This window comes from Zootoca vivipara, chromosome 2 (assembly GCF_965207765.1).
Source record: "Zootoca vivipara chromosome 2, rZooViv2.hap1.1, whole genome shotgun sequence".
In the NCBI taxonomy this organism is placed as follows: domain Eukaryota; kingdom Metazoa; phylum Chordata; class Lepidosauria; order Squamata; family Lacertidae; genus Zootoca; species Zootoca vivipara.
In genome coordinates this window covers 10,547,024-10,573,343 of record NC_142584.1, presented here as the reverse complement: position 1 = coordinate 10,573,343, position 26,320 = coordinate 10,547,024, and the positions used below count along the sequence as shown (strand labels likewise).

Genomic DNA, 26,320 nt, shown 5'->3' with positions numbered 1-26,320 from the left:
ATGAAATAGGGTGGGGCAGGAGGGAGAATCCTAATAACAAACAGCGAGCGCCTTCCAGGCTCACCATCAAAATCTGTGAGAGCTCTGCCATTTACTTCAGTTGAGGAGTGAGTTCCACCGAATTGTCCTTTAAAGGTCGCACAATCAGCAAAGTCCTGCTAACCGGCACCCCTTGTGTCCCTCGAGAATTCCTGACTGAGTGGGGGCAAAATATTTGCGCATTCTGCATGCATTTGCGTGGTAGTGCAACTTTCGGGGCAGCGAGGGGGCCATACAAAGCAGCCATAGGAATAAAGGAATCAATATTCAAAGGAACAAATCCAGAGCTCTGGATGTAAAATTACAAAGGAGAATGCATGTACTCCGTCTTAGAGGTACAGGCTTTAACACCCACAAACACACCTTCCAGTAGCTGCTGCTACTAAAATCAAAGGGAGCGGGCAGCTTTGAAATGAAGGCGACGATTAGCCCGCCAAGACCGGGCAATAAGTGGTTGTGTTGCCGACAGAGACTCGAACACGTTCACCCTTTTTCATGCTTATGATGAGTCTGATTAGAACGTTGTGTATATCCACGCACGCGCGCACACACAAATAAACATACAAACAAACAAACAAACACTCGCTATGCCAGTTATCTGCGTCAGAATGTAGGGATACAATATCAGCCTATCAATACCTATAGTATTCCTAGTTACAGGTAGGTAGCCGTGTTGGTCTGAGTCGAAGCAAAATAAAAAAATTCCTTCAGTAGCACCTTAAAGACCAACTAAGTTTATATTTTGGTATGAGCTTTCGTGTGCATGCACACTTCTTCAGATACCAGATAGTATTCCTGAAAGGGCAGGATCCAGTCAAAGTGAAGCGCTTGTAAGTCCCCTTGTTGTCGATTAAGCACGTGCTTAATTTTTCCTCACTGAAATTAATTGGTTTTTGGTCGTGCCCTTCCTAGATACTCATCTATATAAACGACTGGCGGTATGCAGCGCTGATTTTAAAAGTTCTGAGTTTGTGAAAGATGCAGTAACTTGGTAGCCATTATTACTCGGTTGGTTTAAAGGGGAGTAAAATTACTTAAATGGAGACATTCGCTTAATACGTGCAGTGGATCGGGATCCATGACCCGTCTATCGATAGCGCTCCATTACGTCGAGGTAACTGACACGCAAAAATTTATGTTAAATAAATTATATTATATGATCAGGTACAGTCTCGATACCGCCCCCGCCCCCGCCCCCCCACAAAACAGCCGCCGCCACCATACAAGGCTGAACTCCCCTCACTGACAATCGAGCGTTTTCCTGGGCCCAAACACTACATTTCGAAAAGCAAAACTAAACCTATTTTCTGCACTCTGATAAACTTTTTGCCATTGTTGTGATTTGGCTGCTGCGGAAATGGCGAGTCAGAAGACTCTCGTTGCCTTCCTTAAAAAGGAAAGAAGGAGAAGGGTACACGCGCTTTCTTTTAACACTTTCGATTTCAGATTGCCGTAAACAAAACATTCTATAGATTTAAATAAAAGCAGAGGCGATTTTCTGAATGACCTCCTGCATTAAAATTAGAGTGAATTCGTAAATCGTCCGTCCTCGTCATCATAATAAAAAAATGCTGTTTTTTAAAAGAATCTGGACAGAAAAAATCATTAGGAGAAGCGCCAGCCACCCCCCACCCAGTCACCCTCGCTCTACCTCAAGGCCACATTCAACAACAACAGCTCCGAACGCTGTAATCTATACGAAGCCCAGCGTTGGAGGATCCCCTCTTAACAACCCTTTAATACACCAAACTAAACATCTGGGGAGACCTTTGTTGATCTCCAATGATGAGGCCCGCCCCTCCTCCTCCTCCTCCTCCTCCTCCTTCTTCTTCTTCTTCTTCTTCTTCTTCTTCTTCTTCTTCTTCTTCTTCTTCTTCTTCTTCTTCTTCTTCTTCTTCCTCCTCCTCTTCCTCTTCCTCTTCCTCTTCCTCTTCCTCCTCCATCCCCATCCCCCACTCCCACTCCGTCCCCTACTGTAGTTCAGAGAATATTGTACCTCGTTTGCCGCAGCTTAAAAACCAGCAAATGTGTTAGCAATTCTGTGAGACCTTGCCTGCCCGGTGCTAATCTCTCTTTTTTTTTGGTCGGATGACTTCTGTTTACAACAGTCTGTCTGGGTGGGCGGGGGCCGCCATTACAAAGTGAAGGTCAAGTTAGCATCCTACCTTATATGGTATACGGCGGTCCTCCATTTTCATGGATTTGTCACAACAGAGCTAAATGGCCATCGCATTTCTTACCCAAGTAAACATATGGGTCTCTGTCTCTCTTTTTAAACACCCCCCCCGGCCCATTTCCCCCTCTCTTTTACATCACCATTCTTTTGGGGGGGGGCTTGCTATCTGAATGCAACGATCAAGAAGAAGGCTGTGGGGGGTGCATTGAGGGTGAGACTTTGTGGGAATGAGACCAGAAGTCCGCATGACGACCGCTGCTTGGAAAGTTTTTTTCCCTCCCTCTCCACCCCCCCTCCGGGATTGCAGACTTCAAACAACTCCTCTTTCAGCAAGATGCAAACACGTCTGCGGTGGAGGAAATTAAACGTCATAAAGAAAAGCCCAATTAGGGTTTAATGTCTCAACATTACTGTTTCCTCCAGAAAACAATGAAGTTCGCTCGGTAAGGAGAGGGGGAGAATGGGGGCAGGGAGGGGATAAGGGAAAGGAGGGTTTAGATTTTCTTGTTTTAATCGTATAATCTTTAAATAAAGGAGGAGGTGGGAGGGATGGGGGTGGATAGATCAGAGCGCCTGAAATTAATAAGAGCGGAAATGAGGGGAGATCCTGCAAAGTCTTGAGCAGCCTGCCTACTGTGGAAGGCTGGATTATAGACATTGTTATATCACAGGTTGTCCGTCCGAGGTCCCAGAACGGGCCTAATTGCGCAGAGGAGATCTGCCAGTGATTCGGAGGTTAAAGAGGGGAGTGGGTGGGTGGTCTTTTACATAGATTGAACCGATAAGGTGATATCGCGACTGGGATAAGGGCTGGAGGGTGGTGGAGCAGAGGGAAAGGGAAAGGGAAGAAATAAAAAAGAGAGAGAGGCGAAAGTGGGTGGCTAGTGGGTGAATAAAGAGGCTTTATTTATTTATTTATTTATTTATTTATTTCCTCCTTCCTTCCTTCGCTTCCCACCCACCCCCCAAAAGAAAGCGCCCCCTCCCTCTCAATGGCAAAGCTGTTCTCATTATGGTGAAAGATAAGGAAACATATGAAAAATGGCTGGAGTCCTTGTTTTGGCTGAGACGGAGGAGAAGAGCAGGTTCGCTTCCTTACTACCGCAAGATGGTGGAGGGGAGCATGAGAATTAAATCTCGATCGAGGTCAACCCATAATTTTGGGTTATCCAGGTAGCTTCTCTTCCCCCCCCCTTTCCCATTTTCTCCTCGTATTGGCAGCGACGTGGGAGTGCGGTGGGGACAGTGGGGGTGAGGGCGGGAAAGCAGCAAACCAAACAAAAAGCCCACGCCCTTGCAAGAGAGTAGATTTCCAAGGGAATCAATGGGACTTTGTTCCCAAGTAATATTATAGCAAAATCATAACCGCAACGCCGGGGCCGCTATAAATTTCGCCTGGGTCTATGGCCCTCCTCTATAGTGGTAGCGGATACTACCGCTATGTTTTGAGCTGCGGCGGCAGTGCCGCAACGCTTCCGAACAAAAAAAACCCCCCAATATCATTTATATTGTCTTGACACCCGGCGTTCGTGCGTGCTGCTTAGCAAGGATATTGTTGTGGGGTGGGCGAGGAATATAACAACAATCCTGCTCCTAGTCAATTAGAGAAAATGAACAGATTTCCCAGTGACAGTTTCCAAAGCCGCTTGATATATACAGCGCGCGCGCGCGCTTGTGTGGCTCTTCCCAGACTAATGCCAGATGTGCATTTGCAGCGCTATCTGCAGTTCTTCCCCGTTATGAACTTCCAGTCCCGTTTGTTTATTTGTTTGTTTTGGTATTTCTGCGTGGCGCAGAAGGCACAGGAGAGCTTTTTTTCATTCGTTTGCCCTGCATGGCAGAGGAAATTGGTAAGCAGGACTCCACCTAAAAAAAGACGACCTCTGTTTGTACTTTTTTAAAAATAAAAATCAACACGAAATATACTTGTCCTTTCCATCCCACATTATCAATTAGCGTTGCTTTATTTTTGTTTTGAACAGCAGCCTACTTGCAATGTTCCCTACGAAACGAGTCACTATGAGGAGACATCATTATGTGCACATCCTTGAAGTCAACGGGAACTCCGAGTTTAAAATATTTAGTATCGCGCTACTAGCATTTAAAGGTATTTTAAGAACAAAGCCAAACAAATCTGCATCCTTTTCCAGCGTGGAGTGGACGCACAATTTTGGATTTGGTCTCCCTACAGCCATCCCTCTCGCTTACTGAAATGGACAATGAGACCATGTGAGTTCCTAAACTCCTTACTGTAAAAAAATATCCTGTTATATGCAGACACAGAATAGCAGTTTTGAAGAAGTCCCAAAGGGAGTATGTCTGATAAAGAAAGCAGAATGGTGGAATGTGCGAGTGAGGGAGAGAATAGAAGCATCAAACAGCACTTTGTTTGGTTCTGAATCCTAGTAGGAGGAAGTCAATAACTAAAGCAATATAAAGTTACTAAGAAACCAGATATTTAAAATTTCTGTTTAGTAAGTCACTCTATATGTATGTATGTATATATGTATATATGTATAAAGAGAGAGGGAGGGGGAGAGATGAGAGAGAGAGATTATAGACGTCTGGTATTTAATAAAAAGAGGGCATAAAAATGGGGAGGGCGACAGCTGTAATACAAGTAAATAGTCAAAGGCACGATCCAGCCAAAGACGGTCACTTTTAAATTAAGTTCAGTGTGTGTGTGTGAATAAAGTATGTCCCTCAGTGACATTGGTGGGATTTTACTGCGACCGGATCGTGACCACAATAATTCGACTTCATAAGTGGAACGGCATGCAGAGAAATACAGTATCTGAGTTTTGTTCCGAGTAATTTTTAAAAACTAAGTACCTCATTTTAGAAATAGAATTTGAGATTTCAAGAAGGCTTTCCAAGGGAATGCACACGATTGAAAGTTAAATGCATTACTGCACTCACCCCCTTGCAACTTTATTGTTAAAGGACAGAATCTGGATCTTTACTGGATAATTTAGATCTTGTACCCCACTGAAAGTAACTCATCTACCGCTAATTTCTAGAAACCATGAGACATAATAATTCACGAGATTTGAAAACAAAACAAAAAGCACAGATAGAGACATGCGTTTGTAGTTGCATTTCATGCGAATTTCCAACAATTGATGTCTGGAGATGCACTTGTGGGCTATCAAGTTACTTTCAACTGTTTGCATATGCATATATTGAGGGACACTTACATTTCACGAGAGAGAGAGAGAGAGAGAGAGAGAGAGAGAGAGAGAGAGAGAGAGAGACTGCCTTGCGCACGCGCACATGTCCCCATGCAAACAAAGAGGCTGATATTTCATAGCATTGCCAAAAGGCGCTCTGAAGTAATGAGCATTCCTTATAGCTGGTTTCTATGTTTGCAGAATGTCACCACATAACTATCCCAGGCATTCTGTTTCATTTTATTCTGATAAATGTGGATACTGGGGTTGATTCCAGCACTACTGACTTACAACGGGGAGCGGGTAAGCTATTGAAGTTTCTTTCCGCCCCTCCCCTGCAAAAACGTTGAGATTTCACTTTGATCACGGTGTGTCTGATGGGAACAAGGCTGCCTGCTGGCTGAAATGAAAGAAATGTAGGTATCAAGGTACACTAAAAAACATCCAGCTCATGCACACAACCAAAAGCAGAATATTTCATATAGTTAAAACCCTTTTCGCAAAATCTCACTCACAGTGGCTGCTATGGCTTCCTTCACACAATCTAATAAGAAGTTATCCCGTTACAATAAAGCTTATATCGTGCGTACGGATATATTTGCTAATAAAACTGGACTTTCAAGCGAAGCAAAATTTCCTTAGATGGGACTTGATGATCCACATCCCGAGAACCTCATCCAGACAATAAAGCATTTTTTAAATATATGCAAGTCTATTCACTCTCTGCGTGTTGTAGAATTTTTTATTATTTAAAACGTTGGGTGCTTTTAAAATGTTTGTGTATTATGTTGGTCAATGGCCCACTTTCTTTGTTATTTTCTTTTGAACACAATTCAGTGCAGCTATTCTTTTTGAAAGGAACCTGAAACACACCGAAAATTGGCTTCTTGGGTGAATTACTAGGTCCCCTTTCATTTGGAAAGCGGAATAAGCCATTGGCAAACTCCAATGAACTTGGCTTTGTAGCATATATATGTAGCATAGTGTGTCTGGGCTGGAGGGGTCGGCCAAATATGTTGGTGCAAGAGTTCCTTTTATTCGCTTCTAGCTTGCTAACTAGTGGAACTGACCTAACGATCCTTACATGTATATTGATATGGCGCAACCCAAAGCACGTTTTTATTGGGAGCAAAGCCAAGCAACCCTATGTAGACAATGGGCCTCAATTGAACTTGCTTGTGTGCATAGGATCAGACCCCACTGAGCAGTCACTGCACTTTATTATTCATTGCAATATGCCAAGTATCATTTGCAATCCTCCCAATTATGATGGTTTATATTACCCCAATAATGCGCAGAGGAGAATTCTGCGTGGGGCATCTAGTCAGGGCATCCCTCAGCGCAGCTATACTGCTCACTGTTGACTTTGCGTGTGGCTGGGAAGCATACCGCTTATCAGCTTTTATCTTTATTGGGTCCACATGATTTTGAACTTGCAACCCTGGCCTGTGGAAGATCTGAAACATTCTCCTCCTCCCCGCTTCCCCGCTTTGAATCGTTAGCAGCTTATGAAGTCGTCTTTAGTAGGCTGGCTTATATCCAATTAAATTTATCTTTGCCATTGGGGGACAATAATATTTTCCAAGAGCTTCCTACTTGTAGCTATTGTCTCTGGCCCCGGATTTCCTGAACACACAAGCAGTCGAGGATAATCTGCTTGCTGGCAAAGGTTTGTAGTACCCTTTGGCTTGGTTTAAATACATCGGGGTATTTTATTTTTCCTTGGGAAGTAATTGCATTGCTGTTGCACGAAAAAAAAAATCATTCCTAGGCTGTTATCCCAAACAAATTCACTTGTAAGTCACTTGCATAGGATTCAGTGGGGCTCAGTTGCTTCCAGTGAGCTGCATCGCTGAAGACTTACAGGTCACAATCCTAAAGCGTCAGAAGTTTGGGGTTCTTTGGCCCAAAGAAGGCATGCGAAAACGGCTGCTTGAAATGTTCGGGTGGCTTCCCATCCCCAAACCTCACAAAAGTAATCCTTCAGCCCCTGTATAGAGAACCTATCTTATTCTAGGCCGTAGAAATACCTTAGGGGCGTCCGCTTCATTCTGAAATTCGGGGGAAATACGCCAAGAAAAGGCCAAAAGGCAAGATGTAAACAACATTTTCGTGACCCCATTTATCCCTAGGAAAATCTTTAGGGTTGGGTAGTACATGTGCCTCTGATTGAGATGCTGGGAGATAGAAAAATAGAGATTTGGATTAGAATATCTACATTTATGCATGTTCTAGAAGGTAGTCTATGTGCATTTATATATCTAGTCTGCACATTTCTAAAAGAGAGACCCGTATGACGATCTCTGAATGAAAGCATTAATCGAAATTTGCACTGATTTACATATATTAATTTATCTCCCAAGCTGATAAGAGGGTGATGAAACTAGTTTATATGAGATCCAAGGCGAGTTTGGAGGCCACCTACAAATCTTTGCCGTCCATAGACTAGTTGGCAAATGTTTGTTAGTTATGCCCAAACCCGCCTTGGCCATCATGTACCGTTCAGTCTTGATTCGCTTAATGTACACAAACAAACCCAGAGACCGGAGTCCTGACCACGATGGGAACATTTCTTTGGCCAAACCCGCCACAACTATAATCGGAGCTGGGTTCTTTCAAAGTTCATTTTACCCACACAAAAGTACGTTTCCTAGAAAGTCTTGTCCACGTGGATACAAATTTCTGCCTAAATAATAATAACAAAAACAAAAATACTGGGATGTGTTTATAGTGTGATCTTGGTTCTGTCGGGCAAATGACCCTGCAACAGAAGAAGGGAATGTATTGCCTGATTAACACAGCAATGCCATGTTGAAGTACACTTGGCGAGCCACAAACAACCAGCCGGGTGAATATATACATATGTCTAATTACACCTAGGAAGCTCTGGCTGGCAATTGACATAACCCTGTTCTCTCTGCCTGATCTGCTCTTTCTTATGCATCTTCATAGTGATTCACACAACTTGGGGAGACACTGTCGCAACGCACCTACTTTGAAAGGTTTTTCCTTTTATTCCTTCTTCTTCCTTCCCATATATATTAAAGAGGGTTTTTAGACAACTAATTTTTAAAAAAAGTTTTTAAAAAAGTATTTCTTGTCTGTGAAGATGAAATCTACCAACGACTAAAGCACTCAAATAACTCTAAGGTTTATTTGCCTTTATGCTCAATGGGCTGTTGGGGTTTTTGTGTTGTTTCATTTTTTTTTAAAGTGGAGACCAAAAGGAATGTGAGACTTCCAGCCTTCATTCTTCTGTTTTATGGTAGTCAGGGAATTGACTTTGGTGGTTCAAATTCAAGTGCTGTGGCTCCACAGCTGTCTTTTCTGTGCTTCTTCGCAGGAAGCCGACAAATCCTATACTTTAAACCGGGCTTTAAAAAACACAACGGCACTGGGGCTCGCTTGAGCTTATATCTACCTATTAAGAGCAATAAATTATTCGCACACCTAGAGGAGATATCCTGTGTGTTATACCCCACATGCTTTCAACAGCCACCCGCTTTAGACCCCTTCTGCTCGCCACCAATGCAGCCGGATGAGACACAGGAGAAATTTCTGCACCACCAGGAAAAGGGGGAAGAAGGAATAAAGAAGAAGAGGTGGGGGGAATGGGCGGGCGCAACTCACTTTGCAAGAGATGTTGCAGAACCGTTCCGAAACAGCACCCAGCACTGAAAATTTCTTCAGTTCCCCAGGTTCAAAAAATAGTGTTTGGTAAGAAGAAGTGGAGAAAAATAATGATCCCCGTAAACAATATTTTTATTAGTTTGTAGTTAGCATGAATATTGCTGCGTAAAAAGGGGTAGTTAAAGGCTCCCTGACACTTTAATTAAAAGTTTGTGTCTAAAGCAGAATCCAACTCATAAACGGCAGAGCGAAGGAGAGAGCCAAAACAGACCATCCCTGCAGAAGCCTTGCACTATTCCTGCCCCCCACCCCCCCCACACACAACACACACCCATCTCTTCTTCCCCATGCGCAGAGGTGTATGGTGAGGAGGCTCAGAGTGATTTGGAACCTGGAGGCGCGCTTATCTGAACCCTCTGCGGGGGAGGCACCCTACGTCCAAAGACGCAGAACAATCGAAAGCGAAGAACATCGCCCGTAGGCTTATAAAATTAAAAGGACAGGTTGATCAGAGGGTTTCACAAGAGAGAGAGAGAGAGAGAGAGAGAGAGAGAGAGAGAGCTGCCATGTTTTGTTTAGGTTTTGTCTGTAGGATCACTTAGGAAGGCTCTGGATTCGAAACAAACCCACCCTATTAAAGTCCCATTGTGGTTTTTAAGGCTATGCTTCAGTCCCGAGTCACACACGACCTTTAAAGATTTTGATCTCCTGTCCGATATAGTCAGTTTCCTCCCCGTGACCAAAAAGCATTTTTTTTGTTTCAGTCATTCTGTTCATTAACCTCATCCTCCCTTTTTGGTTTCAGCAGATGGCCCTTCCTTTCCTGGGGCGTCTTCGTCGCTGCAGACTGCTTAGGTATCTGTTCTACCTGCTGACTAAACTCGACCTGGTGGTTTTAAAAGTAAAAAGAGCCTCCCAAATTAAAATGAATTATGGGGCAAATGAGGTCATCGCAGAGCGTCTCATTTTGTATCACAAGTTCTTAGATTTTTCTTCTTCTTAAGGATTTGTTCAAAGCTTACCCAAAGGAAAAGTTCACAACCACAAAAATCATAGCGTTAAAAAACAACAACCTCTCAGTTCCCACATATTCTTATTTACCAGCCCGCCATGTTCCTGGACTTTGTTATTTGTTCCTGAGAGTTTAATTTACTGCAACACGAATTGACAGGATATCACTAGTAAAGTCATTTTGCCCTCCTGATGCTGTGTGAATTTTGTTATGAGGCTTTTAAACTGTCCAAAACTGGAGCCAGCGATGGAGATTAAGGCGGGAGGATTCTATGTAAACAAAGCAAAGTTGTTGGGTCCTACACACACACACACACACACACACACACACACGCAGGCAGGCACACACACTTATTTGAAGAGAGCAAAGTGAATTAAAAACAGAAATAAAGGCAGAGGTGAGAGCAAAAAGACAACAAAATATTGGAGATATTTTGCATCAGGTGGAAACTAAACATTTTTATTTATTTCTTTGCAGATCAATTGCAGGACCTTTTAAAAAAAAATAATGAAAAAGTTGTCAATTCAGGCACAAAATCTGTTTGATGAGCCTGTGTGATGTGTGCTCCAGATCATCTGAAAGGCAGAAGAGTTTTAAGCACGCATCCTTTTGTTTAGGGGGACTTTACTGGATATGCCAGCAGCCTCTATCAACTGTCAATATTCTCTGAACGCCTTTATAGCATGGCTTTCTGTATCATGACTGAAAGAAGACACTTTAGGTTAGCAATTGTCTGAAAGTCAGGAGGAATGTTCTACAAGACACCTTTTACAAATATTCCTTCTTTCAGCTTTAAAAATCTGAAGGGAATTACAGGGTGGGCGGTGAGAGACTCCAAGAGCACACAATACAAGGACAAATGACTTTAATAAGAATCCTATTTATTTATTTTTTCACTGCACCCCTCTGCCTTTTCTTTCGCTGGCAGAATAAAGGTCGCAAGGCACCGTGAACATACATTGATTGACAATAAACAGCTGCATTAAATATTCAATGTACCACTCTTACATAATAAATATTTAACCAAACGTTAAAGGGGGCTTTCGAATATTTATTAGTCCTATGTCCTGATGTATCCTCCCTAATTCCAATACTCTGAAGTCATTAAGCCCCCATGCTTCAGAGGGTTCAGGTTCGGGCTTAAACCCCTAGAAAAGTTGCGAAGTTTATTCTGCTCCTCGCATATTTGGGATATGCTGCAGGAGGTGTGCTTTCTCTTTGACAGATTAGGTGTCCCTATGCCTACCTGAGATCCATACATAGGCATCTAAGTAAATAATAAACCTGAGAAACTTGCCAGCTGCTCCCCTATATACCTATCTGTTCCAAAGTTCCCACCCACACCCACTACATGGAGATGTGTCCCGGACTGGACTCCTGGAGCAAGATTTTGAGAAATGTTTGAAAACTTACTGAAGAATCTTTATCCAGTCCCCTGGGCTTCTAACAGTTGAATCCACATTTTTTAAAAAAGAAAAGAAAAAAGACAGAGAAGAGAAGAAGAAAAAGGGAAATAAAAGAATATGTCTGATCATGCCTAAAATGTGACTTGCATGGAAAGAACCCCTAAAAAAAAAGTAAGAGAGGAAAAATTACAGTTAACACATCCTTTAGACCCTCCCTCGCCTCCTCCACCCCTGAGCTACCCCCACCCAACCCCATATCTGAATCCTCCTGAACAACTGAAAGCAAAATCCAAATAGGAGAAGGAGAGAGAGAGAGAGAGAGAGAGAGAGAGAGAGAGAGAGAACTTCACCAGCCATCCCCCCGCTATCTGCTTTGAATGCTTACAAGGGGTGTGCCTGGAAGAAAATGAATACAAATCTGCGATTGATTTTCATAATGTTTCTGCGGTGTTTGAAAACCAATCGTTTGAACCTCTGAGATCTTACCTAAGTGAACCACTCCTACGCTTCTAAGTGCTCCAAACTGATATATGACAATATCTACTTTGGATCACGTGTCCTGGAGAGAGCGACTAAGACGGATAGCGCGTCATCTCGCCTTCCCAAATTTTTCCCCCTCTGCACATCGGATCCAAAACATCTATCTATAGGAGCAAGAAAAGGAGAAAGATGTTTAACTCAGTGAACCTAGGAAACTTCTGCTCCCAGTCGCGCAAAGAGCGGAGTGCTGACTTTGGAGAGAGAGCAGGTTGCGCTTCCAATCTCTACCTCCCCAGCTGCACCTATTACGTCCCAGAATTTTCAACTGTGTCATCTTTCTTGCCACAGGGCCCCTCTCGCCAAATCTCCTACCCTTATTCCACTAACCTCTCTCAAGTGCAGCCAGTGCGAGAGGTTTCCTACGGGCTAGACCCCTCGAATAAATGGCACCATAGAAGCAATTACGCCTCGTGTTATTCCGCGGAAGATCTGATGCACAGGGATTGCCTCCCGCCTTCCACCATGACCGAAATGCTAATGAAAAACGAAAGCGTGTACAGCCACCACCACCACCCCAGCTCCAACCACCCGGCTTCCACGGGCTTCTACTCCAGCATGAACAAAAACAGTGTCCTCCCGCAAGGCTTCGACCGGTTCTTCGAAAACGCCTACTGCTCCACCGAGAACCCGCCCGAGACCTGTTTGCAGAAGACCGAGAGCAAGCTGGAGACCGACTCCCAGCCCACCGCGCTGTCATCCCGCGGCGACCAAGGCGTAGACCCGGAAGACGAGGAAGAAAACACCAACCCGGGCTCTTCAGCTTCATCCTCCTCTGTCAACAAGGAAGGGAGCAAAACCAGCAACTCGAGTAGGTAGAGAAAGCAGTAAATGGAAAGGTTAAGGGACTAGCCCGCTGTTTTGTCGGTCAAATTTTATGTGGAGTTTTATAAGCATTCAAAGGATTTTATTATAACCTACAAAGCTCTTTCTTGCAACGAGAAGAATTTTTACGATGGGAAAGGCTCTTTGAGAAAAATGGAGATGTTAGGCGCAGACACAGTATCTCAGAGTCTGTGAAATTTTAAAAGCACACCATGGTGACAAATATTAACTTTGATCATGAACTTACATGAGCATTTTAAAAGGATTTGGTCCCGGGCTTCTGAGGGTAAAAGGCAATTGGGCAGAACACTGCTCTTGCTTCCTGTCCTCGCGAGGAGGCACTGAGAGATGCACGCGAGCGAGAGGGGGGGCGGGTAGTGTTATTTTTCCCCTATTGAAAATGCATGCAGAAATTCAAATATACATCTATATTGCTATGAATGTGGGGAAAGGGAATGCAACGATTTACACGTCCTCAGTGCATCCCGTGTTGTTGTTTTTGCTCTTGTTGTTGCTTTTCTTCCTGCAAATTGCATTGCTTAGGCGTAGTTCCTTGGGTGATTTCTTTTCAAATAGACAATGTTTATTTTGCTATTAAATGTGTTTATCACACACACACTCACACACACTATCTCTCTCTCTCACACACACACACACTTTAAGTATATTTTAATATAGCCTACTCAGATACTATTAGATTTTCATATATATGTGGGTTTATTTTCATTTTTAAAGCAACAACAACAACCCTAAATCGAAGCAACTGATCAAGCAAATGCACCATGGATGTTTATTTATTTTTCATTCATAGATTAAAGGAACGCTAAGTCCTGCATGAACTTACACACAGACACACACCCAGGCGCGCGCCCACGTTGTATTTGCAATTCTGTTTGCTGCCTTGGGGAACACATTGCTTCCCTTTTTTGACTGCTCAGATATGTTGCTTTGATTCTCTCTCTGTGTATGTGTGTGCTGAATGTATTTGGAGGGTGGCGTTCCCTAATAATCAAAAACTTATGCAGAGCAGAATTCTTAGCCCTCATAGTTCTAACGTCGCTCCTGCTGACTCTTCTTAAGAAAGGCGGCAGATTTGCAATTTGAACGTGTGTGCTTCCCAGCTGCTTCCCCGGCTTCCTTCCCCCAGCAGTTATTGTTGATTATTGCACTCAGGAATCCCTTTGGAAAAGCCCCCCAAAACAGGGGGGAAATGATCATGGGCTCGAAACAGGAAAGGCTGTCTTCATGGCTGTGTTGTGGTACACATGTCTGTTAGGATGTTACACATGGCCGTAGGATGTGCTTCCAGATGGGTGTGCGTGTGAGAGAGGAGCTATGCATTTGAGCTTTTGGTGACGGCGGCGGGGGGGGGGGTTTATTGGGGTTATTGTCATTTGCTTAGTTGTTTTCACTCCCTCCTGGTTATATTTTTCTCCCTCCCTCCCCCCTAAAGGTGCCCCCCGCACAAGAAAGAAGCGATGTCCCTATTCGAAATTCCAAATCAGAGAGCTAGAGAGAGAATTTTTCTTCAATGTCTACATAAACAAAGAAAAAAGGCTGCAGCTCTCCAGAATGTTGAATCTCACTGATCGACAAGTTAAAATTTGGTTTCAGAACAGAAGGATGAAAGAAAAAAAACTAAGCAGAGACCGCCTGCAGTATTTCTCTGGAAATCCCTTATTGTGAACCTCTTTTGTATATTATATATACATATATATATATAAGAATAAAAAATAAAAAATAAATGCTCGTTGAAGTATTCTGTGTATGAAGAAGGGACGTCGCAAGCACGGTTTGACTGTGGAGTCTTCAAGCAACCCTCAGAGTTTCCAACCTTCTCAGTCCTTTCTTATATTTGTATGTTTGGGACCTGGTTCAGGGTTTATACACTTTCCCCGATTACCTAAACGTTGAAAGGACTTGAATACTGTATGAACTTTTAATTTAACGTTTAGTCTTGAAGAAATGGAATTATTTTCATCATCGGTGTTTTGTTTTGTTTTGTTCTGTTCAGTTCATCATCATCATCATCATCATCATCATCATCATCATCGTCACTTAAGTCATCTATGTTCGTTGGAGGAAACTACAGTGCTGTGTTCACGACAGTATGCACCCACTTCTCCTTATTTTGATATGCAAGTTGATGATGCATCTACGCAAAAGCGCCTCCCAAAGTCTTCGGTTGGGAGGAGGGCTTTGTCTGAGTGTCCGTGCAGATGTGGTGTGTGTGTGTGTATCTACCCACACGTGTTCATCCGTGCACACGCACTCCACTCCATCAGGGTTCCACTGCTGTACATGCCAAGGACTGTTGTTCATTGAGATCTAATTTAAATAACCTGTCCAAGAATTGGTATCACTATAAGGATGTTATTTACACTGATTCCCTCATGTATCTTTTATATATTCATATTCTATGCAGTCCCAGGTTTGATTTCCCCCCCTTTCTTTCTTTCCCTCTTTGCATCTGGAGAGAGGGTAGGGGTGGGGGTGGGTGGGCGGGGGGGGGGAATGGGGAATGGACTACAATAAATTCGCAATAACTGTCTCTTAAATGGTATGTAAATGCTTTTTTCCCTTTCTTTCCTGGACGTGGGAGACCAAACTGCAGCAGCAAGAACAAGAACAACAGTAACAACCACAATTATAAATAAATCTTTGTGTATGTAAAGAAGTGAATCCCGGGAAACTCTGTGAAATTCTGTGGCAAATAAAGACATTTCAAGCTGTTCTACATTATGATTTTATTTGACCATTTTATTAGTATTTCCCTCTTAAAAGACTCATTGCGGTCAACGTGGTATGGACTTTCCTATGGCCAAATGGTTAAATTGTGTGTGTGTGTGTGCCTACGCATGCATGCATACATACATATATGCGCACACATACATATGCGATATGATATAGCCAAATTAATATGAACCTTCTGCGTTTAACTAGACATTTGTTGTGGAGTTCATTGTTTTCATCATTGCATTCAAATTTATAAGAATTTCTTGGCCCAATAATACAGCTCTGTGCTTGGCTCCAGATGTCTTTGTCTGTTTTCCCAATGTAGTTAATCTTTTTATTTCTTTTCCCTTCCCCCCCACCCCACCCTGGAAGAGAAATATATTGCAATATGCTGAAATTGGTGGTTAATGAGCAATATTGCAACGTGCTTTTTTTCTTTTTTCTTTTTAGAAAGCACAACTAATGTGATGGCTGCTAATGAGCGCATCTCTGATTGCAAACACAAAAGAAGCGGAAATTTTCGTAATGTCAAGGATAAAGTACCTCCCCCTCCCCTTTTGCCTCTTGCAATGCACAAATGCAAAGTCAAGTACTTAATTCCTTCTCTTAAACAAAAACAAGTTCAACTCACAGACATAGGGACAGAAGCGCAATTTTACGTTTACGACTCCTCCCTTCGTTAAATAAATGTAATTTTCTTCACAGTGATAAGGAAATGCGCTGGAATATGCTTTCACTAGTTGAATGCATTTTTTAAAAATTGTGTGCTGCTGAAGACTATAACAATTCTGAGTGGTCAGTCTGTCTCCTACTCTAAATCTACCAATTCATTCTTGACGAATCCTCGTGTTACTCACATTTGGTGTCTGAAGGTGTCTCTAGCTTAAAGGGCAAGCAGTAACAAAATTATATTCTCCTTCACAGGCAATGAGAGTTCCTCGAGGGTTGCTTCTAAATGCAACCATTTGCAATGCAAATACTTTGATGTTGCCTTTTCGGTTTGATTTGTCAGCGATGGGGGAAACCCACAAAAATGTGCTTCGTTTGCAAGAAAAGAGGCAGAGAGAAAAGAAACTTTAGCTTCCTTGATAGATCCATCTTCCAGTTCACCATGATGCTATCTGAAAGGGTTATGTTAACAGGAATGTTTCTCATTAGAAGAGATGAGGGGGAAAGATTGTGTATAATAATAGGGGTATGTGCGTGTTTGTGTATAAACAGGCATACAGGCACATACATACACGGGATGGAAACTGCTTTATTTTTGCATTTACTTGTTTTTCTCCCTTCTTCCTCCTGGTGCGTGAGTGTGGTGGTGCGGTTGTTTCCTGAAGAGTCTGGCGAATAGGGATGTAGGGCCTATAACCTCCCTCTTCCTTGGATTAGACACTCAAGGTCTACTGTAAATATGTCCTTGTCATGGGCGATTCTTTGGTTTGTGGTGCCCAGAGCACACAAGGGTGTTGGAAGTGCCATGGAACCCAAGGTGGATCAGAGAAGGTCCGAAACAGCCCTTAGGAGAAAAGTGGAGCCAACCGCCCCACTCACAGCCAACGGTCAGAGGAAACAAAATGGCGCATCCTTCTGATGGGGGAGAAAGGCGCCCGTCTCTCTTTAATAGGCGACTTCTAAACTTTTCCAAGGTTAGGGGGGAACTTAAAACGTAGGTGCAATAAGGTGCATATCGCCAGGTCAGAAAGTCCAGTCAATACCCCGTGACTGCGGCCGTTGTCTGGACAAAGGGGGCGACTAGTCTAGACATTGTAATAAAGACTGCAGCACTAAACAGCTTAATTTTTCCTTAATTACCACCGTCTGGCCATAGAAAAAGACTTCCGCAGTAAATAGTAAACAAATAAGGGTGTCTTTGCTTAGCTTTCTTCCATTTTCTCCCCACCCCACCCCTTGCACACACACACACACACACACACACACACACACACGCTCCGACTCCTAACATTCCCCCTCTCCTCTCCGCACCCCCATCCCACCTCCTTTTCCACGTCTTTGGCTGGGGCTGCGACACAATGAAACTGGAGGCCTAGTTCAAAGTTTTCTCGAGCTAAAATGGAATGCCAGTTGTAAAATCCAAGTTTATAGACCATGTGGGACTTTACAAGGGTATTAAGCAGCAGTGCGAGGTAGGGATAACCCGTTAATGTTCTTCGGAGTTTTTCCTTTTTCTTTTGGAAGGGGACTATTTAGCTAGGGGAGTGAGGGGGTACCATTTAGGAGCAGGGGTGTAATTTTTTTAGCCTTGAGATGCACTTCTGCCTCCCTTCCCTCCCCGAAGTCGAGGCATCTAGCGGCAATATAGCCTAATAGCCGAGTGTACTTTATACGCTAGCGTTATGTTGGTCACATTGTGTTTAAAGGGGGGAAGAGACGAAGGAGACCACAAGAACAACAACAAAAAATGTGAATATATGATGTCTTTGAACTTCAATGGAGTCAAGTCCATCACCTTTAACCCTTTTGTAATAAACCGGAATCAGAAAGGCCCTCAGATTCTTTTTTCGGTTTTTTTTTTAATGTTCCCGCCTACTGAGTTAAGAGTCCAGCAGCAGGCGGCGATACGTGGGTGTGGGTTTGTGGGTGTGGGATATACACATACACACACACACGCATGACACCCATTTGAATATATATGGACTCACGCATTACAAATACCGATTTCGAACCAAGCCTGGTGTTTATGGTACTTAATATTTACTTCAGTTGCTCAGCGATTTAATATTGCTAGAATATTAGCATTCTCTCTCTCTCTCTCTCTCTCTCTCTCTCTCTCTCTCTCTCTCTCTCTCACACACACACACACACACACACACACACACACACACCAGCTGCACACATTCAAGCTTTATTATTGTTATAAACCTTTTGATATCTTAACGCATGGAAAGTTTTTATAACTTTGTTTGGCATAAAAGTTTTACAAGTGCCCCCCCTTCTCTCTCCTTCTCCCTCGCCCCCCTCCTTCTTTGCCTCCTCCCTCTAAATTCCTAGCACGCATTTGGGGCTTTGCATAAGACAACTTTATTTCTCGCTCGGAAGGTCCATCAGGATAAGGTCCTCTCCCTCATAGGCTGGGGATCTCGGTGTAAAGCCACGTTAATGGCACACAGGCTAATTGCGAAGGACCTCTCGGTGTGACGTGCAAACACACAGCTAAGCGAACCTGTTTCCTGTCCCCCTGCCTGGAACCCCTCCTTAACGTGTTGGAAGCTGCTAGGAGGTGACATTGTTGGGAGATATAGCTCAGAGTGAGGAAGGTGAGGGGCGAGTTTTTTAATTGGATTCTGGGCAGGACTTCTGTTTTTAAATGTTAATTGGAGTGCAAGAAATAAGTTCTCCCGTTTTGTTATTGCTGCTGTTTGTGCAAGCTGGTCCCCCCACCACAACCATCAATGGGCACTAGAGCTGGGGGAGATGGAGATGTGTGCGCGTCCGGGTGTATTTCTGCGTGTGCCTGGTGTAGTTTGTGCAGGCCACAGCTTGTATGTTGAACATGGCTGTTCACGGGCATGCAGACCCACGCACCTCTCGGCAAGTGGTCTCAGCAGCCCAGAGAACACTCCTCCTCTGAGTTCTGGAGTTGAGAAACATAAACTTGACTGTGCAGCCTGCTCGCCGGTGGCATCATGTAAATAAAGCAACCCTGTTAAGCAGCCCAGCAAAGAGCCGCCAGACCAATCGCCCTGGGCAAAGCTTTCCACCACCACTGGAGGTCCGCAAAGAGTTTGGACTTTGGGGCTCGGCAGCTTGGCCTCGATGGACCCTGAAGAAGCCTGTCGAGGAGAGAAAAGGGGCAGTGGCTTTGGCAAGTGGACTTGAAGCTCCTATCGCCTTGAGCCGGTCTTCTTCGCCTGGTTATGGGTTCGGGGAGGGGAGGGGGTGATTTTCGTCGCTCTGCTTGCAAGTAACTTCTGCGGGAGGCACCTCCGAGCCCCCGAATAAGAAAACCAGCCATGCCTGCGTGCCTGTAAATAAAATGCCCCCGCGATTCCCCATTTTGCTAGGGCGAGAGACTCTTGTGGGTAGTTAAGAGCACCCTCCCTCCCCTCCCCTCCAAAAGCATAATTGAATGTACGATTAATTTTGTCTCCTGCCTTTCTTTGCACATCTGATGGGCACAAAATTGGATAAAGGGGAGGTGGACTATGATAAGGCCTATTTTCGCTCTCTTTTTAATATGAATTTGTGTGTGAATTCATTGGGGAATGGCATTGATAGGAAGACAGCAAAAAAAACAAAAAACAAAACAAAAAACCCCACGCCCTTCCATACTTTCATTTATCCTTATATGAATCTGAAGTTTACTTTGAGAGCAAAATTGATCAGGCTTTCACATGACTATCATGCACAATCATTCTTCTTATATATATTTTCACAAAAGCCACTCTTAAAATGGCGTCTCATTAAGGCCTCGTTTATACTCTTTTAATAAAGTTGCGAACTGTACGGATGTTCAACATATGTTAGACCTAAGCGGGTCTCTCTGCTTTTGATAACCACCGAATTACAACATGAAACCACAAGAATGTGGTTTGCAGCCTCGGAAGACTTTCGAATCTCTGCTGCAGCGAATGAAAACTGATCACGCTGTTGATAGGAGCCGTACCAAAAGAAATGTATATGTATGTTTATTCTGGCGAAAAATAAAATAATAAAATGAACAATCAATGTTGTTTATGGACTGAAAGCAGAACAAAAAAAGATGCTTCTCTACGTGGTTAAAATTAAGTCGACAACATTTTAAAAGAGCCGATCTAAGCAATACATGTACAGACCCATCTGTAGCCATTCTTTTCAAACGTTTTTAATGTAAACCTTATGTCTCGGTTCAAACGATTGCTAAAATAATTGGATACCCTTGTGCCGATCGAGTTTTTTTCCACAGAAATTGCACCTTAAAAAATGAGCAGCGGCTGCGGCTGATATCAACATTACAACTAAGGATATGGTAGTGTGGGCGCTTGCAAATATAACTAAACTCCCTGAAGCACTTATCGCTTCCTATTGAAAACACCTATGCTGAATTGTTAACTAATTGAATGAAATAGCATCCACACGTCGTGCCACAGATCTTTGGAACATAGCGACGCAGGATACATACTTTAGGTGGACTTATAGCCGAGGTTTTATTTGAACCGACGGCTTCTCGCTTTGCAGAAAGGATTCCAACCAACACCTGTATCACTATTAATAAATGTTAACAGCCGAGTGCAAAACTAGGGAAAGAATACATATTTTGAAATAATCGGGAAATGTGTTATTGCACATCTTATGCGATAGCCTGCCCGGTTATATGCTGCCATTGGAGGAAAGGCAGTTTCTGAGGTCGTTAGTTTGTTTTTGGGTTGTTTTAAAAACAGGTAATTAACTAATTCTGTGTATCCTAAATTTTTCTTTCCGTGCGTTTCTCTTTCTTCTTTCCCCCCTAAGAGTATGACATTGCTCTCTTCCCTGGGAAAAATACTATTTCTTTTATTTGTATTTCAAAAAATTTCTTAGAAAAAGAGGTAGCAACGCTGTAAATGAGCACTTATTTTTTGAAAACCCCTGAACCACACTTTAACCCAATAAGAAAACTAAGTCAGAAAATCCTTCAAAAATACCAGGCATAAGACGATGGTTTCTCTCCTAATAAACGCAGCTTTGAATGATACTATCCCCCCCTTCAGCCTTCTCTGCTTCTTTGTCAACTTATCAAGCAATAATAAAGTGTTCATAAGTCAGATCGGCATAAAGATAGATATACCTCATCTACCAGGACCAGAGCCCCACACCCCAAATTCAAAGTTTTTTTTCACATCACCCTTCAAGCCGAAATTGGAGCGGTATCAGGAAAAATCAGATGCTAACAAACAGTAGGCAATATATTCACATTATTGCTTCTCTCCTCAGTGTGTGATTTTAGTTAAGAAGAGCCTGTCGGTTAAGGCCAGTGGCCCAGCGACGTTGATGTTCCCAATGCAACCTTTAACATTGCTTAAACTCCCTTTTTTTTTGCATTCTGTGTGCGTTGCGGGTATGTGTAACTGTATACACACACGTAGAAAGAGAGAGGGAGAGAGAGAGGAGCAGCAGCTTGAATACTGACACTGGTGTATGTGAACACCACGAAGTAACTCTGGACAACTTTGGTCTCCGCCATCCAAAACAAAGAAAGGTGACCAACCTCAGGCCGGTCCTTTGGTGACTAAAGATTCTATGTTGGAGGTAGAAATAACTTGAGCACTTTTCAATACCACCTCAAGGAACATAATATCATTCCATAATTCTTTGACTTAAGTTACTCCGAAAGAAGGAAGCAGTATAAGAGGGATTGTAAAGTTTGATAGATTTCTTGTGGTGATAGTTTACAGTTTCTAAGCCAACATCTAAAGGCGTGGGTTTTATTTTTGCATCACTGTTATTGTACTCTAGTGTACTTTGCCATAAATCAGAATTATTTCCTCCACAACACGGGGCATAATACCAGGCAGGGGAAAAAAAAATACAAATTTAAGGTAATCATTAAAGTGTTGCCACCAAATACTTCCTAGAAGCGAAAATGAATGCTCGCTATAAAAATGTTAAGGGGGAGAAGTTGGTTAAAAAATACAATGGACGTAAGAGACACTTTCCACGCATAACTCACGGTTAAATAATTAGAAGGAAAAGGGAACAGGTAAAATATTATGTGCAAGTTTGAGATGTGCTTTTAGGTGAGTTATTGGACACGTGCATCTTTTTTCTTCCTTGCTTGCTTTTTTGGTGGGGGAAATTCTTCAGAATTTTATGGGAAATGTGGTGCTTTGGCAGCGCGCCTGTGTGCGCGCGTGTTTGTGTTTCCCACCCACCCCATAACCCCTCGCAGCCGCGTGCCCTCCGTCTCCAGCCCAGACCAAAGCTCTAGGAAAGCAAAGGGAGACGGGTTTCAAGGCTCCTCTTCCCCTCTTTTGGGTCAACTGAACTGTCTGCCTTTGGCATTCACAGAAAGAGCAATCAGACACCAAAGACAATAGCAGGACCGTCTGCAGTTTGCCTCATATGTCCAGACACTGGGAAGAAAGGAAGGAAGAAAACCCCTAATTTATTTATTTTTACTCCTCTTTGACTTCTAAAAAAAAAAAATCCCTTCCTGGCTTTTACTCCCGCGAAATCATACCGAAGTAGCCACAAAGCAAGAGAATAAGGCACTACCGAACATGTGAGCCAACTTAAAGTCCACATATGTATAATTTTCCCCACCCACCCCAATCTTTCTTATCCTCCCCCCCATTCAATTTTTTTTAATAAGGGGCATTGCAAGTTTCATTTCCACCCTGATTTCCAAAGGAGTGTAAAAACCCAGAGCAGGCTGTTATAGGCCTTTATTCCACACACAGGCTTTCTCCTTTTTAAGTTTTAATAGCATTTGTTGGTATTTATTTTCTGCAATTAGACTAAAGCATTTTTCCCAACGGGGGTTCTACTTAGGCTGATGGATTTTATTTCTCTTCCCATTAATGACCCATGTTTATCATACTTCTAATTATTTTTAACTTTAAACAATATTCGGTCTCCTGGAGACATTCCCCAGCATTCCTTCAGCGCCAGATCCGCCAGATATCAAAAGACCTAGAATGATGCCAGGAAATATGCATTTCGCTGTTTGTGATGAAGCGGGTTCTCCTCCTCCGCGTCCCTCCATCTACTATGACCATCTCTCGCTCCTTCTCTCTGGCTGTTGTTTTATTTTGGGTAAGACTTTGACCGTCAAAGCCCACAAAAGAAGCCTGGAATTAAATAATTCTATGGCTTTACATTTTAAAAAAATGACTTCCGAGACACTTACGCTCCTTAAAATACATATGTATGAATATGTCAATAATCCTCAGTGAAAACAATGACAGTCAAAACCACCAGCTTTTCTTACACGTCTCTCTCTCTCTCTCTCTCTCTCTCTCTCTCTCTCTCTCTCTCTCTCTCTCTCTGTGTGTGTGTGTGTGTGTGTGTGTGGTTTGTATACACACACACACACACACAACATTTTATTTTATCTTCATCATCTTCACACATTTAAAACGCCCTCTATCTTGTCTTCAGAGATATGGGTACAACATCTCATCCGCTGAAAATTCCTTGGCGGTATGTGAATCTGTGAAGAGGATAAAAATCAAATTATTTGACAGGTTTCACCACAGTGCGGTTTGTAAATTCCTCTTCCTGCTTCCTAGTGTGCGTGTGTGTGAGAGAGAAAGAGAGAATATAACACACAGCAAGAATGCACCAGCAGTAAACAAGGATATAAAAGACTTGGAAACATATTTTCATTTTCACTCGCAGGGAAGGAAACGGGGGTCAAATGTTGGTTTCTTCCCCCCCCCCCCGCCACAAAATGCACATATGAAGACGTGTAGGGCTTCAGAGCCTAAACATATTGAGTCAAGCCACATGATCTGCAAAAAAATAAAGAAGCAAAGGGTGGGGGAAGGGTTGGTGGGGGTGGAGAGAGAGAACGGGAAAAAAGCCATATAATGCCAAACTGCATTGGTCTTTAATTTCATCACCTATAAATGAGGAAGTATTGGTTCCCATGCTAAAGTTTTATTCTTTGCTTATAAATATTATGTGGAATTTTCGTTGGATATCATAAAACTGAACGATTTCTATCAAACTGTTTTAAAAAGACCTATGCAGATAACACAAATAGAGGCTATAAAGTCTCAAATAGCTTTCCAGAGGAAGCAAACGGCGTTTAAAGTGCAGGAAAAAGCTCTTAGCGTGGCTGTATTTCGGGGTGGAGGTGGATTGTGGGGCGGTCGGGTGGGGGTGGGGGTGGTTGAGACAAATAGAATGATGTGGTTTAAGACTTCCTTGGCCTAAGATATTAAAACTTCTCACCCTTGAAGATGTGGAGGGGGCTGGTTTTGAAGGTGGGGGCCAGCAGGCTGCAAGTCCTTCCGAAGCAACAGTCGAGTGGAATTGTAAAACAGTTGTTGTAGAAAACATAGTCGTCAAGGTCTGATGGCTTTAGGCAGCCAGCACTGCATTTAAAACAAAAACACCAAATTTTACATTACTGAAATTGGTCAAGTTCCTTACTTTTCTCGCCACATACCCCACACCCTACCAAACTTTCTGGCTCAATTTTCTCCACCGTTTTCCTCTTCTATTTGAAAAGGCTTCCCTCCCACTCCTTGAGAATGACTATGAACTCTTTAAAAGGTTTCAGATCCGTCGTAATGATCTTGAGATTCCCGCCGTTTAGCTAATTCTGTTCCAGCTGCCATTATAAGTATTGATAGTATTAATATTCTCGTTTTCTAGTACTATTCCTCTCTTTTTCATGGATTTAGCCACAAAGTGTCAGATTCCTTTTTTAAAAAACCCCACCCAAAACTATAGACATCATTGTCAAAGCGGGATTCTAACAGTGTAGTCAATTTGATATACACTAAATAATAATTTGGCTTAATTGCTACCCTGTTTAGAAAACGTCTAATAAAGGAAACAGCACAATGAAAGCACCTCGTTCAACATATCTTTATATCTGTAATACCAGTTATTATTCTGAGATCGTTAAGTTAAAAGAGAGAGAGAGGAAGCGAGAAGGAGAGGGGAGCCAGGATCATAAAGACTGGACGAGACTGGAGTAGGGGAATTAATTAAGAAGAAATAAACACACATAGATATTTGCTTGGAGTGTAATCAATGAAAATAAGGTCAAATAAAAAACCGTGTTTGATCGGACAACCTTTCTGCTGAATAAAGCACCCCTAAAATATCCAACAATCTAAAATTTCATTCTATTTAATTGTCGTAATTTCCTGAAGAGGGGTGGGGGATGTCAATATTTGTACCCTAAGAGTATAGGATACTTCTGTGCTCTCTCCCATTGATATATTTATTCTGATGCAATTTTGGGAAGTTTATTAACAAACCTGTGCAGAGCTTCTGTGTCAATGAAAGCAGGAATGATGAATGTTTGCGGGTTTGGGGGTTGTTAGAAAGGAGAAGAACGTTTCATTCAGTATTTGCAGGGGAAATATTTTTACAAAAGTACTCCAGAGAGAAACCAACCAAAAGAACAATTTTATAATAGACTAGAATGAACGATTCGTATGAAACAAAATCTAAAATATCACCATTTCAATTATTAAGCAGGTTCCTCGCGCGAGAAACACCTGAACTTAATATAAAGTGACCCTAAAGACACTGCTCCAGATTTCTCAAGGTGCTTCGACCTACGTCTTTAGGGAATTGCATTCAATATCGCGAGGTTTGTTTGCTTGTTTTCCAAATTAAAATGAATCTACCAAAGTAGTTCTGAAACAAGAAAAAAATATCTCTGAAAGGAACCGTTTTCATGCATTTCAAGTTTAGTTATTGGGGTGGGGAGGGGGAAGAAAGAGGGAGAGAACGATAAAGAAAGAGAAATTCGATATCAGGAGAAAGGATGGCGGGGGAGTTCTTTTGGGGTTTGGGGTTGATTAATTATTTGCCCACAAGAAATTAGACTTATCTTAAGGGGTTAGGCGAGAAAAAGAAAAGGTAAGAATGAAAGAAATGAGTGGGAGATGAAGTTGGATTTTTTTGCTGACCTTTTAATTTGAATTTGACTTTGCTTCTATTTACGCGTTCGCTTCCTTTATTTCCCCCCCACTCTGCTGTAGACACGCGTTCGTTCATTGGTAAACAAACTGGAGGAAAAGGGGGTCTCTCTCCTTTGTTCAACGTGAAGGTCCTGGGTTCTCTACCCTTCAGAAACTGATAGATGTCGCTGTTGCTCCACGCTGGTTTTCTCCTCTCTCAACAACTT

At 42.7% G+C, this 26,320-nt stretch overlaps 1 protein-coding gene and 2 long non-coding RNA genes across 3 annotated transcripts; 2 read left to right on the top strand and 1 right to left on the bottom strand.

Annotated features, from left to right (window-relative positions):
• The first annotated feature begins 1,971 nt into the window (after positions 1–1,971).
• Positions 1,972–8,321, top strand: LOC118076990 (uncharacterized). Its single transcript, XR_004691589.3, has 3 exons — positions 1,972–2,658; positions 3,188–3,388; positions 4,198–8,321. It is a non-coding gene; the product is annotated as an uncharacterized LOC118076990 (long non-coding RNA).
• A 3,391-nt stretch (positions 8,322–11,712) lies between these two features.
• On the top strand, positions 11,713–15,267 carry HOXC11 (homeobox C11). The gene is made up of 2 exons (XM_035100243.3): positions 11,713–12,781; positions 14,249–15,267. The coding sequence occupies exons 1-2, from the start codon at positions 12,103–12,105 to the stop codon at positions 14,479–14,481; spliced, it is 912 nt and encodes a 303-aa protein (XP_034956134.1). The 5' UTR covers positions 11,713–12,102; the 3' UTR covers positions 14,482–15,267.
• A 4,892-nt stretch (positions 15,268–20,159) lies between these two features.
• LOC118079663 (uncharacterized) lies at positions 20,160–26,272 on the bottom strand. Its single transcript, XR_004691864.3, has 3 exons — positions 26,103–26,272; positions 24,403–24,545; positions 20,160–23,656 (listed from the first exon to the last, which is right to left on the bottom strand). It is a non-coding gene; the product is annotated as an uncharacterized LOC118079663 (long non-coding RNA).
• Positions 26,273–26,320: the final 48 nt, after the last annotated feature.

Excerpts from the sequence above, each read along its gene's own strand:
- HOXC11 (XM_035100243.3), top strand. The coding sequence starts at position 12,103 with ATGTTTAACTCAGTGAACCTAGGAAACTTCTGCTCCCAGTCGCGCAAA. Across the intron at positions 12,782-14,248 it reads GAGCAAAACCAGCAACTCGA|GTGCCCCCCGCACAAGAAAG; the intron begins GTAGGTAGAGAA and ends TCCCCCCTAAAG.